The sequence below is a fragment of the Fulvia fulva genome, chromosome 12 (genome assembly GCF_020509005.1).
Source record: "Fulvia fulva chromosome 12, complete sequence".
In the NCBI taxonomy this organism is placed as follows: domain Eukaryota; kingdom Fungi; phylum Ascomycota; class Dothideomycetes; order Mycosphaerellales; family Mycosphaerellaceae; genus Fulvia; species Fulvia fulva.
This window is the reverse complement of record NC_063023.1, coordinates 2,541,074-2,556,451: the sequence shown is the minus strand read 5'-3', so window position 1 is coordinate 2,556,451 and position 15,378 is coordinate 2,541,074. Positions and strand designations below refer to the sequence as shown.

General features: G+C 51.0%; 4 protein-coding genes across 4 annotated transcripts; 1 reads left to right on the top strand and 3 right to left on the bottom strand.

Annotated features, from left to right (window-relative positions):
* Nucleotides 1-6,943: 6,943 nt before the first annotated feature.
* Nucleotides 6,944-7,785, bottom strand: CLAFUR5_14059 (uncharacterized protein; the record flags this gene model as incomplete). Its single annotated transcript, XM_047913207.1, has 2 exons — nucleotides 6,944-7,641; nucleotides 7,728-7,785. 2 exons carry the CDS (start codon nucleotides 7,783-7,785, stop codon nucleotides 6,944-6,946), a joined length of 756 nt encoding a protein of 251 aa, XP_047769076.1.
* Nucleotides 7,786-9,176: 1,391 nt separating this feature from the next.
* Nucleotides 9,177-11,036, bottom strand: CLAFUR5_14058 (ABC1 family protein MCP2; the record flags this gene model as incomplete). Its single annotated transcript, XM_047913206.1, has 1 exon — nucleotides 9,177-11,036. The coding sequence occupies one exon, from the start codon at nucleotides 11,034-11,036 to the stop codon at nucleotides 9,177-9,179; it is 1,860 nt and encodes a 619-aa protein (XP_047769075.1).
* Nucleotides 11,037-11,370: 334 nt separating this feature from the next.
* Nucleotides 11,371-12,625, top strand: CLAFUR5_14057 (uncharacterized protein; the record flags this gene model as incomplete). Its single annotated transcript, XM_047913205.1, has 2 exons — nucleotides 11,371-11,515; nucleotides 11,613-12,625. The coding sequence occupies 2 exons, from the start codon at nucleotides 11,371-11,373 to the stop codon at nucleotides 12,623-12,625; spliced, it is 1,158 nt and encodes a 385-aa protein (XP_047768947.1).
* A 411-nt stretch (nucleotides 12,626-13,036) lies between these two features.
* Nucleotides 13,037-15,136, bottom strand: CLAFUR5_14056 (uncharacterized protein; the record flags this gene model as incomplete). Its single annotated transcript, XM_047913204.1, has 2 exons — nucleotides 13,037-14,670; nucleotides 14,743-15,136. 2 exons carry the CDS (start codon nucleotides 15,134-15,136, stop codon nucleotides 13,037-13,039), a joined length of 2,028 nt encoding a protein of 675 aa, XP_047768945.1.
* Between the last annotated feature and the right edge of the window lie 242 nt (nucleotides 15,137-15,378).

The following is a 15,378-nucleotide window of genomic DNA, read 5'->3' as shown; positions in this document are numbered from 1 at the left end:
CTACACAGGGCCCCTCCTTCTCTATCCCAGCGCTACAATCGCCTAGTGGCCCGGTTAGCGACCCCGAGGCCAAGGCGCGTCTACTGGCTAGCAAGTTCTTCCCACCCCCAGTCGAGGCTGATCTAAGCGACATAAACAGCTCTACTCCCCTAGCCCCTAGCATCGCGGTCCAACAGGAGGTGTCCGAGGGAGAAGTTACCGCTGTGCTGAGGAAGTTGCCGGCGAAGAAAGCCCCGGGGCCGGATGGGATCCCAAACGAGCTACTAAAGAAGTGTAGAGATCAACTAGCCCCAGCAGTTGCAGCGATCTTCAACGCCTGCCTACAGACCGGATACCACCCGATAGCTTTTAAACAATCGACGACAGTGGTCCTACGCAAGCCGCAGAAGGAAGACTATACGCAGGTGAAGTCGTACCGCCCAATTGCGCTCCTTAACACTCTTGGGAAGGCGCTTGAGAAGCTGGTTGCAACGAGACTCTCCGAGGCGGCAGAGGAACACTCCCTACTCCCGGACACCCAGATGGGTGCGCGCCCACAGCGATCGACGCTATCCGCGATGGAACTTATCACCTCTCAGGTAAAGGCCATCTGGTATAAGAATAGGGACAAGGTGGCTTCCTTACTTAGCCTAGACATATCGGGAGCCTTCGACTACGTGTCACACCCGCGGCTTCTCTACATCCTAAGGTCGAAAGGACTCCCTGAGTGGCTTGTCAACTTCGTACGGTCCTACCTCCAAAACCGCAGTACGTCGATCCTGGTCGGCCAGTACAGAAGCCCATTTCAAGCAGTCCACACTGGAATCCCGCAAGGCTCAACGCTAGCACCTATTCTGTTCCTCTTCTTTATGGCGACGCTGCTCCCAGCCCTAGAATCCCAGAACACCGCTGCGAGCGGCTTCGTAGACGACACAAACATCCTAGCGTGGTCTTCCTCGACTGAGGAGAACTGTAGGCTACTAGAAGAGAAGCACAAGATCTGCGAGGACTGGGCTAGGAGGCACGGGGCTCGGTTTGCCCCAGAAAAGTACAATCTGATACACTTTACGCGCCGGCCACGGTTCCACAATATGCAAGCTTCTATCCAGATACAGGGGCACACGACTAACCCGGCAAATCAGCTCAGGATCCTCGGACTATGGGTGGACCCGGCGCTACGGTGGAGGAAGCACGTACAGGCAATATTACGGAAAGCTGAACAGAATATGGCATCATGCCAGAGGCTCACTGCGTCCACATGGGGGGCGGACTTCCGGCAGTCACGACTTCTATATACGGCTATTGTACGGCCAGTCCTTACCTATGGCAGCCAAGTGTGGTCCTTAGGCGAGAGGGCCTGCCCATCGAAGGGACTCGTCGCGCCGCTAGCGAAGATCCAAAACCAATGCCTAAGGAAGGTCACCGGGGCATATAAGTCGACACCAACGAGGATGCTTGAGCACGAGACCGCTATACCGCCGATCGACCTATACATCCAGGGACTACGGACCTCCTACTTAGGCAAGTCGGCACAGTACCCAGTACAGAAGGTCATCGCCAGTGCAGTCGCAAGGGCCCGCGAATCAGTACCAGCGCATAAGGGCATTCGACCCGGAAACGAGCCGAACTACCGGGCAAGGGACGAACAGCTAGCAACACAATGGGAAGGTGAGAAATCGTTTGTAGAGCAACTATGGAAAGAGAGGTGGAACAACCAGGTTGTAGGGCATAGTGGACGCCCTCAGCCAGCGGGACAACCTAAGGAATGGTCAGCTACAAAATCCGCGGTCAAGCACCCCCCGAAGCTCATCCACTACCGCCTTACGAGGGCACAGAGTAGCATAGCAACCCAACTGCGAAGCGAACACATCGGCCTCCAGGGGTACCTATCATGGAGGAAGGTCCCAGGATACACGAATACTAGCTGCCCCTGCGGCTATCGCTCCCAGAACGTACGGCACGCACTCCTCGTCTGTCCGAGGTGGTCGCTAGGAAGGGGGGAGTGGATGGCAAAGGCGAGGAACCGGACGATTGGGGCACTTCTTAACAACGCTAAAGACCTACGGCGCATTACGAACTGGATACTAGAGAAGGGCTGGCTAGAACAGTACCGCCTAGTAGGAGCAGTGCAGGAAGAGAGGACACGACGCAGCGCGACGAGACCGGCTAGGAGCGGGGGCTAACGGGGTAGTGACATGGACTACGTACGTTCAGAGGGAAAGCTAATCTAGACAAGGAGTAGTCGGGGGCGGGAAGGGTTTTCACCTATTCGGGTTTCCCTTTGTACATAACAATAGATATATACCTGCATAGGCCGGATAGGGTCCTAGAACAGGGGAATGACAAATCTATCTATCTATCTATATTATTAAATACGGCGACGATATTAAGCTTAGTAAACTACTTAGCCTTAGAAACTCGCTTAAGTGTCTCCCTTAATAGAGGTATTAGGTATCGGTCCTTAACTATAATAGTATTTAGGGCGCGGTAGTAGACGTAGACGCGGAGTCCGCCTCCTAGCTTTTTAATAATTAATACGGGGGACGATATGTCTAATTTAGATAGTTCGACCGTGCCGTTAGCTATACTATTATTAATGAATTTCTTGACGACTACTAGCTAATCCGGGTTTATACTAAAGGCCTTCTTATAGGGTCGCTACGCTTCTAATCCTAGTTTTAAGTTGATCGTATAGTCGGACGGGCTATACTTAGGTAGCTTAAACTCGCTCTTATACCTAAAGGCGTCGGCTAGGTCGTAATATTCGGACGGTAGCTTGACCTTTAGGTCCTATACCTTGTTCTTATTTATAAAGATTTCTAAATTATCTAGCAATATAGCGAAGGCAGAGGTATACTCCTCGTCGTCGAAATCCTCCGGCTATAGTACGAAGAACTTATTAGCATCTAGCTAGTCTTATCGCTTCTAGGCTCGCTTTACTATACGATAATAGACGTCCGCGCTAATAAAATAGATATCGGGTTCTAGCTCGGGTAATACTAGTTTCGGCGCCTTAGGCTTACTATTATCGGCTTCTATTATAATCGTATAAGGCATGCCGTTCTAGTAATAATATTAGTAGTAGGTAGGCTTGTCGAAGCTAAGTGTCTTAAGTTTAAAGCTATATAAAGGGTCGTGTTCTTCGAGCTAGGAGATGCCTAGTACTAGGTCGTACTTGTTAAGGTTAGTAACGTAGTATAGCTCTTAACTAGTATAGCTACCTATAGTAACGTCTATTAGTACTACTTCGAGTAGTTATATAGCCGCTACGTTAGCTATACGTAGGCGTCTTAGCCTTTCTAGCTTAAAGGTAGGGACTTTGTTTACGAGAACGAATCCTAGGTTAATAAACTTAGAGGAGGCGCTAGTATTAGAGAGGGTAAGTACGTTTGCTCTTCTACCTAATATACTAGTTATAGTACTAGTATATACTATATACTTTCTATACGTTAGTTATATATATATAGGCGTATAGGTGTTACCCTTAGCTATTACTATATATAGGTATTCTTCCTCTTAGGTATATATCTTATAGTCTTATTCTTCGTATTTATAATTCGTAGATTCGTATATTACTCCTTTAGCGCGACGGTACTAAGGAGCTAGGCATTTCCCTATACGGGTAGTACTTCGATCTAGAGGGCTAGCGCGTCGGTTATAGCGTTAAGAGCGATAGGTATCTCGCGGTTAACGTCGCCGGTACGCTACTTACCGCGGGAGTTATAAAGAATATATACGGGGTCGAGGCCGGTATATCTAGGTTCACGATAGTAGAAGTAGCGGCCTTACTAGCGTAGCCGGTCCCGGAGTTCGTTAGTAAGCTTAGGTAGTATAGTATAACGCTAGGAGATAAGGCGTACGGCCGGGCTAGCGTTCTAGGTACGCGTAGAGACCGTAAGCGTATTGTTTATAGTCGGCGGCGCGGCTCGTAGTACTATACTAGCGCTCTATTGTCTAAAGCCCTATTAGCCTAGTTCTTAACTACTACGACGCCTATTACTACCTTACTAGGTGTCCTTGTCCTTGTCCCTCTTACTATATATACTCTTTACGGTATTATATACCTCTTCTTTAGCTTTAGCGATACGAATAAACTAGCTAACGGGTTCTATAAGCTAGTGTCCTCTATCCTCTTTATCTAGAACTCGTTTAGGCTAATCTATAGCTCGTATAATACTATAGGCTTACCGGCCTTAGCGCTAAGGCGGCGGTATTCGACGATATATTTACTAAACTCCTAGCCGTACTTCTACTTTAGCTAGTATAGGTCGCGTCTAGCCTTAAGCTTAATGTCTCGAGGATTCTTACCGAAGTTATCGTCTAACTCGTCCTATATATCCTCGAGGCTTACCTAATCGTCGTTCTCGATAGCCGTATAGATAATGTCCCTAGAGGTACCGAGAGTATAACGCTTAACGTAGTTAAAGATATTAAGGTAAGGTGTTTATATAGTATATTGTACCGCGATAGAGTCCTTATAGCTCTCTTTCTAGTCGATATAGGAGAGCTCGCCTAAGTTATCGAACTCTTTAGGATAGGGGAAACGTTAGTCGGTCTAGGCGGTAAATATTATAGTATTATTAGTACGGGCTACTAAGAGTACGAGAGAACCGGCGCGGATAGTACGGTTATAGGTACGGGCCCGATAGCCGCTATCTACTAGAGTCTAGGAACGACGGGTACCGGCTTATAGGAATTCTTCTAGACTAGTAGTCTACTATTCTTACTACTACGACTGTTACTAGGGTCGTAACTACTTAGGGAAAGTAAGCGGGCGGTCTCGCTCGCTTAGTAAGGCAGTAAGCTAGGCTTATATCTTAAGTTACGAGATCTTAGTATCCTACTATATAATCTTAGCCTTAAGTTAGTCGAATTCGTCCTCTACTTACTCGAGATAGCTATTAGTAGTGTTAATACGGCCTACTAGCTCATCGGTAATCTTCTTATAGTATTCCTTAGTTACGGCGTCGTCTAAGGCTATTTATAGTATCTAGATACGGGCCTTAGTATCTTCCTAGGATATTTAATATATTATAGTATCGGCTTATATCTTATCTCGCTCGGTCGCTATATCCTATTAGTCTTCGAAGACGACATTATATTCTTCTTAGAGCTTCGCGAGTTTAGTATCGACTTGATCGCGTTCCTCGTAATAGCGTCGTACCTAGGCTCGCGAGTAGTCGAGTATAACCTTCTAGTAGGCGTACCTATCTATAGTACTCTTAACCTTAAGATATATAGTATTAGGCCGTAAGGTAACTACCCTCTTAAATGCTTTAGTATCGGCGATCTTATAGTTTATTAGATCGTACTCGAAGTCTATATCGTTAAAGTCGATCTAGTCTATACGAGAAGGCAATATACTATTAATAAACTATATAACGTCGATACCTTTACTATCGTCCACGTAAGACGAGAGACGAGTATCTTTAATATCTAGTCGTACTAGCTTCTTACCTTCTACCCTACTACCCTCGTATCGTATTAAAGACTAAGGCGTATTATTAGTTATATAAATTTATAACTCGGGTATATAAAGATAAGAGAGAGTAGACCTGTCTATTCTATTTCCTTACTTATACTATATCCTACTTACGCGGTCCGGATATATACTATCGCTAAGGATCGAGTTAAGCTAGTTCTAAAGTTCTAGGTTCTAAGGGTCTCCGGTTAGTAACTCGGCTAAGATAGAGGGCGTACGATATAGGTGTTACTATCGCTAAATAGTGTCGCTAGGTCGTATACTTAAAGGTCGTAGGGGAGGGCGTCGAGAGGTCTCGTCGGCGTTCTCTATTATTACGAATTAATCGTACGGTCTAGTACTATTATACTATCTCGGGCGGTCTCGGTGTCGTACGTAGAGGTTAGCTCTCTACTCGTAGGTAGGCGTAACTAACTATTACGGGCGAGGGTACTATAATAGGGTCGGGCAAAGATATATATAGTTACGCGAGCTATCTAAGAGAGCGCGAGAAGCGCGAGGAGATAAAGTCGCGCGAATTAAGCTAGCGGGTACTAGCGGCCGCTAGCGCGCGGGCGTATAGCCGACGATACTATATTACGAGGCAGTTCGTAAAAAAGGCTATCTTGTGATAGTACGCGATTATATAGGTATTAGCTCATTTACTCTAGCGTACGAGCTAAGGGGGTATATCGCGATCCGAGCGTATATATAGGTAATATCCTATTATTAAAACTTAAGGCCACGTACGCTAAGAATTAGGTGACTAATTAGTCACCTACAGCCTCTTTAAGAGTAACACTTGTCTATTCTAGATAGATATATATAATACATAACCTACTTTTAAAACACCCTATATAAGCCCGTATAATAACTTCCTATACTTCTAACGTGATAATACGTACTCTAATATACTATAAAATAGAGTATAGTAAAAATAGATATTATACGCTAATATTGCTTCGTAGAAAAGTTACTTATCTGTTTCTAAAAAATTTAGAATCTCGCGATACGAGTAACTAAGAAACGCGGGCTGGGCCCGGTATTCTTGCAGGCGTTCTAACCTCACCGCAGTAGGACACTACGAGAAACGATAGCTCCGACGACGATGCTCTCGCGCTGGACGATAGCTTACTTACGGCCACGGTAGAAGGACATGTCCGTCTTGTTTCGTCTTACAGTAGACCTGCGCATGTCACCTAGTACGACGAGGCCGCGCTCTGGTCGCAAGACACACCTTCACGACCAGATTCGACGAGTCGTCGACACGCTTCGATGGACTTCTTCGTTCGGCCTAGCTTCTGTGTGCGTTGTTCAACGATACAGCGATGCCCTCGGGCGTCGCGGGTACGAAGTAACGACAAGCTCGACAGGTCTCGATGGCTGATCTCATGGTTAATCACCAGGTCTGTAAAGTGTGTGGGCCTCCCCGACTCAGCGCACGACTACTCTTGACTCTGTATGCAAGTGTTGCACAGAGCAGAAGTGCCCTCCCGCAAGCACTCAGTCCGTCGCTTCGTATTCCACATCCACAAAGCTCTCCTGCCGCCTCCTCCAAGCCTCCACCTCCTTGATCAATCGCTCGATGTCGCTTTCGATCTCCCTCCTCGCCTCCACGTAGTCTCCAATGTATTTCAGCACAGCTTCTCTCTTCATCTTGCCTCCTTCCGCCGCATCCTTTCTCACCTTGGTAACAGTCTCCAGCCACCCCGCGACAGAGCGACTGTGTCGAAAGTCCGGAAGAGCTTCGCGAACTGTGGTGTTTCCAACTGGAGCTTGCAGTACTACGACCAGCTGGTCGTATACCTGCTCACACCTGCTCGCAGCGATGTCGAAGGCTTGGCTCAAGCTTCTCGCTGAGACGAGAACTCTGTTCGGGTAGGCTGGGTCGCGAAGTGTGTCCCAGAGGAGGGCGGGTGGGCTTTCCGAATCGTCGATGCGGTCGACGAGGTAGCTGGCGTATGTCTCGCCAGGCGGGAGCTGAATGGCTCCAGCGCTGCCGGTCAAAGCGCGCGATGTAGGTCCGAAAGCCTGTGCTGATGGTCGAATCGGGTCTGGGGGAAGTAGCGATCTCCTCTCGGTGAGATTGTTTCTGCCGGGATATGAGGATGGCAGTTGAGGTTGTGGCCGTGATGGTGCCGTGGACGACGAATTCTTCTCTTTGCACAGCGGACAGTCGCAGAACCAGTTGTGAGATGCTGCTGTAGATCTTTGTGAACGCGCTGATCCTGTACAAATGGAGCAGGGGCAAGAGATCGGGTGAGTGAAATGGATATGCTCCTGTAACGTGGTCCAGTCGTTGAAGGATCGGCCGCAATGGTGACAGCCAACTCCAACCGAATCATCGTCCGAACTGCTCCCAGCGCTTGGGCGCCACTGCGATAGCGGTGCTATACCTGTTCCAGCAGTCTGCTGCTCTCTTGACTGAAACGGAGGCGTTGTATCCGGCGCTGCTGCGTATCAACCTATACTGCGCTCGATTTCCCCAGTGGTAGGTTGCGAGAACGGTGTTGACGAAACGGAATTGTTCCATGCCGCTGCACAAATCGGACAAAGACAATGGTCAGGATGAATGACGTGAATGTGCTCCAGGAGTTGCTCCCATACAGCAAACCCTTGGCTGCAGAATGAACACTCAGCGACTGGGGCCGGGCTCTCTAGGATGTGGCTCTTGATGCGCGTCCGGTTCGACTGTTCTTGTGTTGGCGGGACTGATGTTGAGTCCAATGTATGCTGGCCTAGGGCAGCCCGCGCGACTGCACTCTGCCGCAGATCTCCATATAATGCCGCAGGCTGAAGTCGAGATGCTAGTACTGGAAGTCCCGTCATCAATGTGTCGCGTGCCGCACCCGATTGCCTGGTCGCGACATGCGTAGGAGCAGACGCAGCTGGCACACCATCCACCTGAGATGGTGGATCAATATGCCTGCACTTCCTCTTCCTTTGCCGACATTCCTTGCACGACCTGACTTGTCCATATGCGCGTCGCTTGCGTCTGGTGGATTGAGCTGGCGGTGCGACATTCGCGGAATGTGGATGGTATGGCTGACGGGACAGCGTCGGTCGGGTTCGAGTCTCGACAAGCTCGCGATCAGGCAGCTGTTCTGTAGTACCAATTCGGGTCATATCTTGCGTTGAGATGTGCGAAGCAGGTAAGCGCGTGGTGTCCTCTACATCAGGCGCTGGACTCGTGGTCGTGTGCATGCAGAGTCGTCCAGCCTTCATGCAATCTGGACATGGCACTGGAGGAGCCGATGGGAACATAGTTGCGATGCGTACAGCTCGGACTGCGGTGGTAGCTGAGCGCGTTTTATCTGTGCTCCACTGTCGATGGCAGTTGAGAATCTCACAGAAGTGGCGGGTTTCAAAGGCTCAAAATTCACTCACGATCAGGCCGTGCATGTGCACTCGAATCTTCCACTTCAGGTCCCAGACCCCACGATCCTTTTCGTTGTAAAATGATCAGAAGGCGACAATTGTAGCCTGGGTTGACTCAGAGACTGAGCGCGCCTCAGCTGGGCGGCCTTACAACACTGCTCGATTCTAGCTTTGCTTGTGCGACCTGGCCGTACGGATTGCTCGCGCGACCGGTCTCTTCTCATCGATGGTGAAGGGCCAGCTGATAACAAAGTCGTGCTAAAGCGATGTCAGCCAGAAAGGCGTAGCGAGATGAATCGCCCTCTCCATCTCAACACTGTGCAATCTTTCTCTATCATCACATGGTATACAATCTTCATCACTGAAACGCCTCCAACCCATTCGCATACTTCTCCGCAACACCCAGCCTCCTCCTAGCACTCAGGTAGTACTCATACACCTTCAACTTCAGCGCAACCTTCGCATACCCATACAGGGCCGCGCTGAGATGGATCAGATTCGTCGGCCAAAGGACACTTCCTTTCACAAGATCCCACTCCTCTTCCCATACACACCTCGCCGCATACCTCGCGAGGATCATGAAAGATCTCACTGGGCCTGTTGTGGTGTGGAGATTCTCCTCAAGACTTCGAGTCAGGTCGTTGGTTTTAAGGATAAGGAGGATGACTCGTGGGACACGCCCTAGCATGCCAACAAGTTTCCCAACGAGATCTTGACCGAGAGCTTCGGTCATGCTGCGCTTTTCTTCTTCGTTGCGGTCTTGGGTGATATCGCGCGTGAGGACACTGTAGTCGCGACCTGTGATGGCTGAGGCGAAGATGGGGAACTCGTCGTCTGTGAGACCGGCTATCTCGTAGGCATACTTTCGCATTTCCGGGATGTCGGTATTGAGCACTGCCAGCCAGATGTGAGCGTATGCCCGTCGAATGTGTTGAGGGATATCACGGTATAGGCCATGGTCATATAGAACGACGTCAAAATTTCCCGGCTTGCGTCGTTTGTTGTTGATTCTGATTGCCAGGTTGCCGCCGTGAGGATCGCAGTGCAGCGGTGCACCGTCACCGAAAATCATCTCGTTGAATATGCGGGAAAGAGCGGCGGCGACTTCATCTCTCGAGATGCCATTCGCATCGAGGTATTCCAGATCGTCTGGCCGATGTCCTGTGATGTACTCCATGACCAGAAATCTTCGATCTGCCTGGTATACCTCCGGCACGACCAAGGGCGTCCCTTTGATGTGGGAGAAGTATTCTTTGCATCTGATCGCATTCCTGCATTCTTCCCTGAAGTCTAGCTCTTTCGGTAAACTGGCTTCCACCTCGTCGCTCAGCCAGGTGAGATCGTACTCCGGGAACCAGTATCGCAGAGTCCTGAAAGTGAACTTGGTCACCTCCATATCCAATGCCGCCCACTCGTCCAAGCTCGGATGCTGTACTTTCACTGCGACCTTTTCGTCGCTGTCCTTCAATCTTGCAATGTGTACTTGCGCTAGCGATGCCGCTCCAATAGGCTCCGCCGCAAATTCGCTGAAGTACTCCTCCAAGTACTTTCCCGTATCTTTATGCACCATCTCATTGATACTGCTGAAGCTGCTCACGGGACATTTATCCTGGAGCGGTATGAAGGTGTCACACCACTCGCTCGGCAGTAGGTAGTTCAAGCTTGTCAGGTGTTGTCCCAGCTTGATAAATATGCTTCCATTCTTCTCCATCGCTTGCAATGTCCTGTCGGCACATCTCTGGTGTACTTCCTTCAGCTCTTCCTGGAACGCTGGGTTGTCCCAATCTTCGCGCTTGAGGATCTTCAGGTAATCCCGAATGCACAGGAAGAGGACCACGCCAACCCGTCCAGATCGTTCTATCCCAATGTATACATGGCGCACTCTCTCACTGAAGGCCAGCCCGGCGCCAAATGTGACGAAGGCGATTGCAGCTGCGATGGCGACCCGTTTCCGTTCGCGCGGAACTCTGCCCCATTGCTCGCGCCATGCTCGTTTCCCGGCTTGCGACAAGTGTCGTTGTGAGGCTGAGAAAGATCGCGTTATTGGCGGTATTGACTTTCGTGATCGCGTTGTCTGCTTATATGCCTTGGAGACGATGCTGTGTTGTTGACATTGTCGGCAAATCCAGGGAGCATTCCGTTGAGACGATCGGGTGAGGGCGCGTTGTGTATAGAAGGGAATTGTTTGAGCCGCCCAAGGCGACAGGAATGGTCTCATGGCATTGTAATGACCATTTATCAACCTTCTTTCCAGCGGCGTTGAAAGTTGCAAGGGAATGTTATGCGAAACAAAAGTCGAAGGAGTTTCGGGAGAGCAATGCCATCATCTGTCACTTTCTTAGCGCCTCGGCTCGGCCCAGATCTGATCGACCCGAGAACGACAGGCACGTGAATGTGGCATGGTGGGTGACACGACACCAGGTACATGTAAGACTTCAGGTTGTCGACTATGCTCTGAAGATTCTCTACTGCCTCTCTCATGGTCACGACGCCTGCATCCCTGCGATCGCCAGCCTCACTGCGAAGTGGACTTCGCATCGTCACCCGAGAGCATGGGAAGTTGTGCAGGCCCATTTACCCACGAGACACGACATGTCACTGAAGCACCACCTCACTTCAACCGTGCGCCATGGTCACATGCACATTCACAAAGGCCTCACCTCCTGCTCTTGTTGCTTCATGCATGCGGAAATCTTGGTGTGCACTCAAACTTATCTTGCTGACTTTACAAGCTCCATCACAAGCACAACATACCACATCGCATCGGCATAACACACTGTACACGCACTCACAGGCACACACTGCACACGCGCTGCACCTCGCGCCGCTGTACATGCAGATGTGGTACAGTACCAACAACATGCGTGGCAGGAGATCAACCGCCCTGGAAAATACTGGAAGCTACCGGCTTTCAACAAGAGAACAAAGCCTGAGCTACAGCACTATCTCACCAGTCAAAATCACCACTTCGACAAGAGTCATGGCAAGAACAGACTGGTGGAACTCTGCAGTCTGTGCTACCGGGGCCTACCGTCATACCATTCGTGCACTATCCCAGAGCTGGAGGGCTACGTCCGTGCCCGTAGGCTCCCGGTGCAGACAGGCAGAGGCAGGAAACTGGATGTGAAGAAAGCCTACCTTGTCTCGGCACTCGAAGATGCCGACGATGATCTGAGCTTCGAACGCTTTGAGGACCTCCCCGCAGAGCTGAGACTACGCATCTATGGCCTTCACTTTGCAAGCTTCAAAGAGCGTATCGTGTGGACTGGTAAATTCCAGCAGCCTACGTGTCATGAACTCGAGAGCAAGCCAATGTCGATCCCAAGTCTACCACCACTCACCGAAGTCTCACGACTCATGCGGCAAGAGACCTTGCCTGTCTTCTACCAGACCATGCCGAGCTTTTTGCATGCTGAGTGTAGTGCATCGATCAACCGTATTGCAGAGGGTGGTCACGAGCATGACTGGCGATACTGGACGTCGATATCGCCGTCGCACGTCAACATGATGCGACAGATCTCGCTCAATCTGTGCGTCAATCCATGGGGAGGCTGGGATGCCACTCCTGGCAAGCTGCTGCTCAAGGCTGGGAGTGAGACGAAGCCGTTGAGCTATGAGTTCGTTGTGGAGGGGACCAAGTCGCCAGATTCACCCACGGAGACTGTGCGGGACTTTGCCGACTGGCACGAGAAGTTCGAGCCAAAGATGCGCCAGATCGTGGAAGATGCTGGCAATGGTGGACAGCATGTGTTGAGTAGGGACCTGGTCGATGCAGTGCTTAGTGCTCTGCGCAGCTTTCGGCCATGATTTCACAAGTCACCACGATAGGTTGTGCTAGCTGCGAAGATATCAGTAGGAGAAACAGCTGAATTGCAGTAGGTCGACCACAAGCTCACGGGAACCAAAGCGGACGAGGAGTTGCCGTGCCATATGGCCCGAAGATCAACACATCTCTCATTCAGTCATCTCCATGCCTACAGTATGTACTGGCATGCAGCACCTAATACAAAACACCTCAAAGCGCCATCGCTGTCAAGCCCAACAATACACAATCATGCTTTATCGCTTCATGCACAAAAGAAAAATGCGTTCGCCAGTCCTTCGTATCACGAATCTCATGCCAGTCAAGCGGGTCGAGTGAGGCGCCCTTCAACATCCAGTTGTAGAGCCCAGAGCATCCAAGCGACAAGTGCGTGACCAAACAGCAGCAGGAGCACTTTATGCCTGTGCGGAGGGTGCACCAATCAGAGCTGCTTCGTCCTCAGTCGAGGTCAAAGGAACCGGTGCGACATTCTCCTTGATCTTCGGATCAGCCTTGACGCCCACCTTCTTGAGCTTCTGCTTCTCAGCCCACTCTCGACTGAGCTGACGACTCCGCTCAGCAGCCTCAGCGCGAGCTTTCTTCGCGGCCTCTTCCTTCTCTCGCTTCTGCTGCTGCTCAGAGCTCTTGGCATTCGCAGTTCGATTGAAGACTTCCTTGCCCTTCGAGGCTGTTGATGCACCATTGACACGTGTGGAACTGCCCAGGTAGTTTGGCCGCTCGGAGGTTGTGACGGCGGCCTTTGGCTTGACAGAAGATGCGATCGACGGCCATGGAGCAATGCTGTATCGTGGCTTGCTCATGGTTGCCATAGCGGTTGCAGGCCGCTTCGATACGCTTACAGACTTTGCTGGTGCTGCAGAGGTCTTGATAGTGCTCAGTCGCCCACTCACTGATGGCCTGCAGGTCGCAACACTGTTCGCGCGCTTGTGCACTCCAGCAGTTGTGGTAGTCGCCGGTTTTCCAGACATGAGTGACATTCGAGCCTTACTCGCGCTGGTCTGTCGCACCTCCGGAGCCTTTGTGGCAGTGGGTGCTGGTCGAGCTTTGAAAGTCTTTGGCTTCGGCTCTTCACCACCCGCCATAGATTGACGAGCCTTGCTAGTACTCGTTTGTCGCACAGCTGGTACTTTGGTCGTTGTAGGTGCAGGTCGGGCTTTGAAGACTTTCTTGGTCTGCTCTTCTGCTTCACGAGCGAGCCGCGCTTCCTTCGCCGCTTTGAGCTTCGCGGCGACCTCTTCACCTGGCAAGCGGAAAGAGCTTTGAGTTGGCGCCTTAGTCGACTTTGGTGGAGGTGGCGGAGTTGGGAACTGCAGAGACATTGGTCGTGGCTTGCTGTGCGGGATGACAGCCTCGATATTTTCGCTCGGCTCATCTGCTGGACCTTCACTCGAAGCCGACGCGACTCGCTTCGACTGCCCGAGTCCTGCCATGGAAGTCCTGCTTTTACCCAGCGCTGGAGTCTTTGCGATCTCATTTCCTTGAGCAAGAGAAATTCTTGCCTGGGCTGCCTTGCTCATGCGTACGATGGGTGCCGATGACTTTCGCGGCTTTGCCTTCTGTGGCGAAGGCTGAACTTCTGGGACTTCCGCGCTCACCATCTCTACAACTTCGTCCAGTGCGTCCATCTCAGTGATTGCATCTTCGTTGCCAAAAGAAACTCTCCCGGCTTTCGGTGGTGTCTGTGCCTCTATCGCAGCCGCCTCCAGGATGTCGTAGGTGGACTGATCGAGACCCAGCGCACCAGATTTGAGCTCGTTTGCGGCTGGGCGGTCGTGTACGTCGTCGAGTTGGCCAGTGTTCCTAGTTTGAAGGAAGTTCGGCATGGTTCCCGTCAACTGGCCGCTGTGTTTCGATGAAGCCTGGCAATCCTGCTGCGGAGTTGGTTGTGGTGACTGTGCTGCGTTCACTTCGTTCTCGGCGAAGCTCCCGCCAGACTCGCCCTGTGCAAGTTGGCTCCTGTTCAATCTGACGGCGCTGCTTGGAGGTGACTGCGGCCTGTTATCATGGACTGGCAAATGAGACATTTCCACTGTACATGCAACCCCTGCATTAGCGTCAAGTGACCATGAGGAGTGTCCTGCTGGCGGAAATAGCAACTTACGTTCGGGTAGGTCTTTCATCAAGTCGTCCGAGGCTGCTCTGCTTGCTGGCGACCCAGCAACTTCGGCCTCATCTGCCACGACCTCTGGTGCTGGCGCTAGTAAACTCTCCGTACTAGCGCTTGCGCTCATGACACCGTTGTTGTTCGACTTCTTGCCGGACTTCTCTCCTTGCCTGCTGCGGGTCGCCTTCATGAGATCGGTCGGTAGTTCGATGTCGGAGCGCGCGCTTCCTGCACTGTTCGGCTCGATCTCTCCCAATGCTGGACGGTCGGATTTGGACGGCGTGTGAAGCGCGGGGTCGATCGCATCGCTGGGGAGCTTCAGGACAGCATCCTCGTCGATGAGCATCTTGTCGGCGACCTCAGCCGCTTTCGCGCGTGTCATGCGGCCCATGTTGGGTTGGTGATATTCGAATGCGATTTCGATGCTCTCGCTGAATCGAGGCGGATACTGGCACTACCAACAAGTTGCCAGATCCAGCTTTGCGCTGTAGTTGAAGCCGAGAAGATGATGCTCGTGTATGATGTTCGTGTTCCAAGAGAGAAAAGCGCGAAGCTTGATGAAATTGTGCGAGATGCTTTGCGCAAACGCGCAGACGCGACTTCTTCTTGACCCGCATTGTTTTGTTTACGATC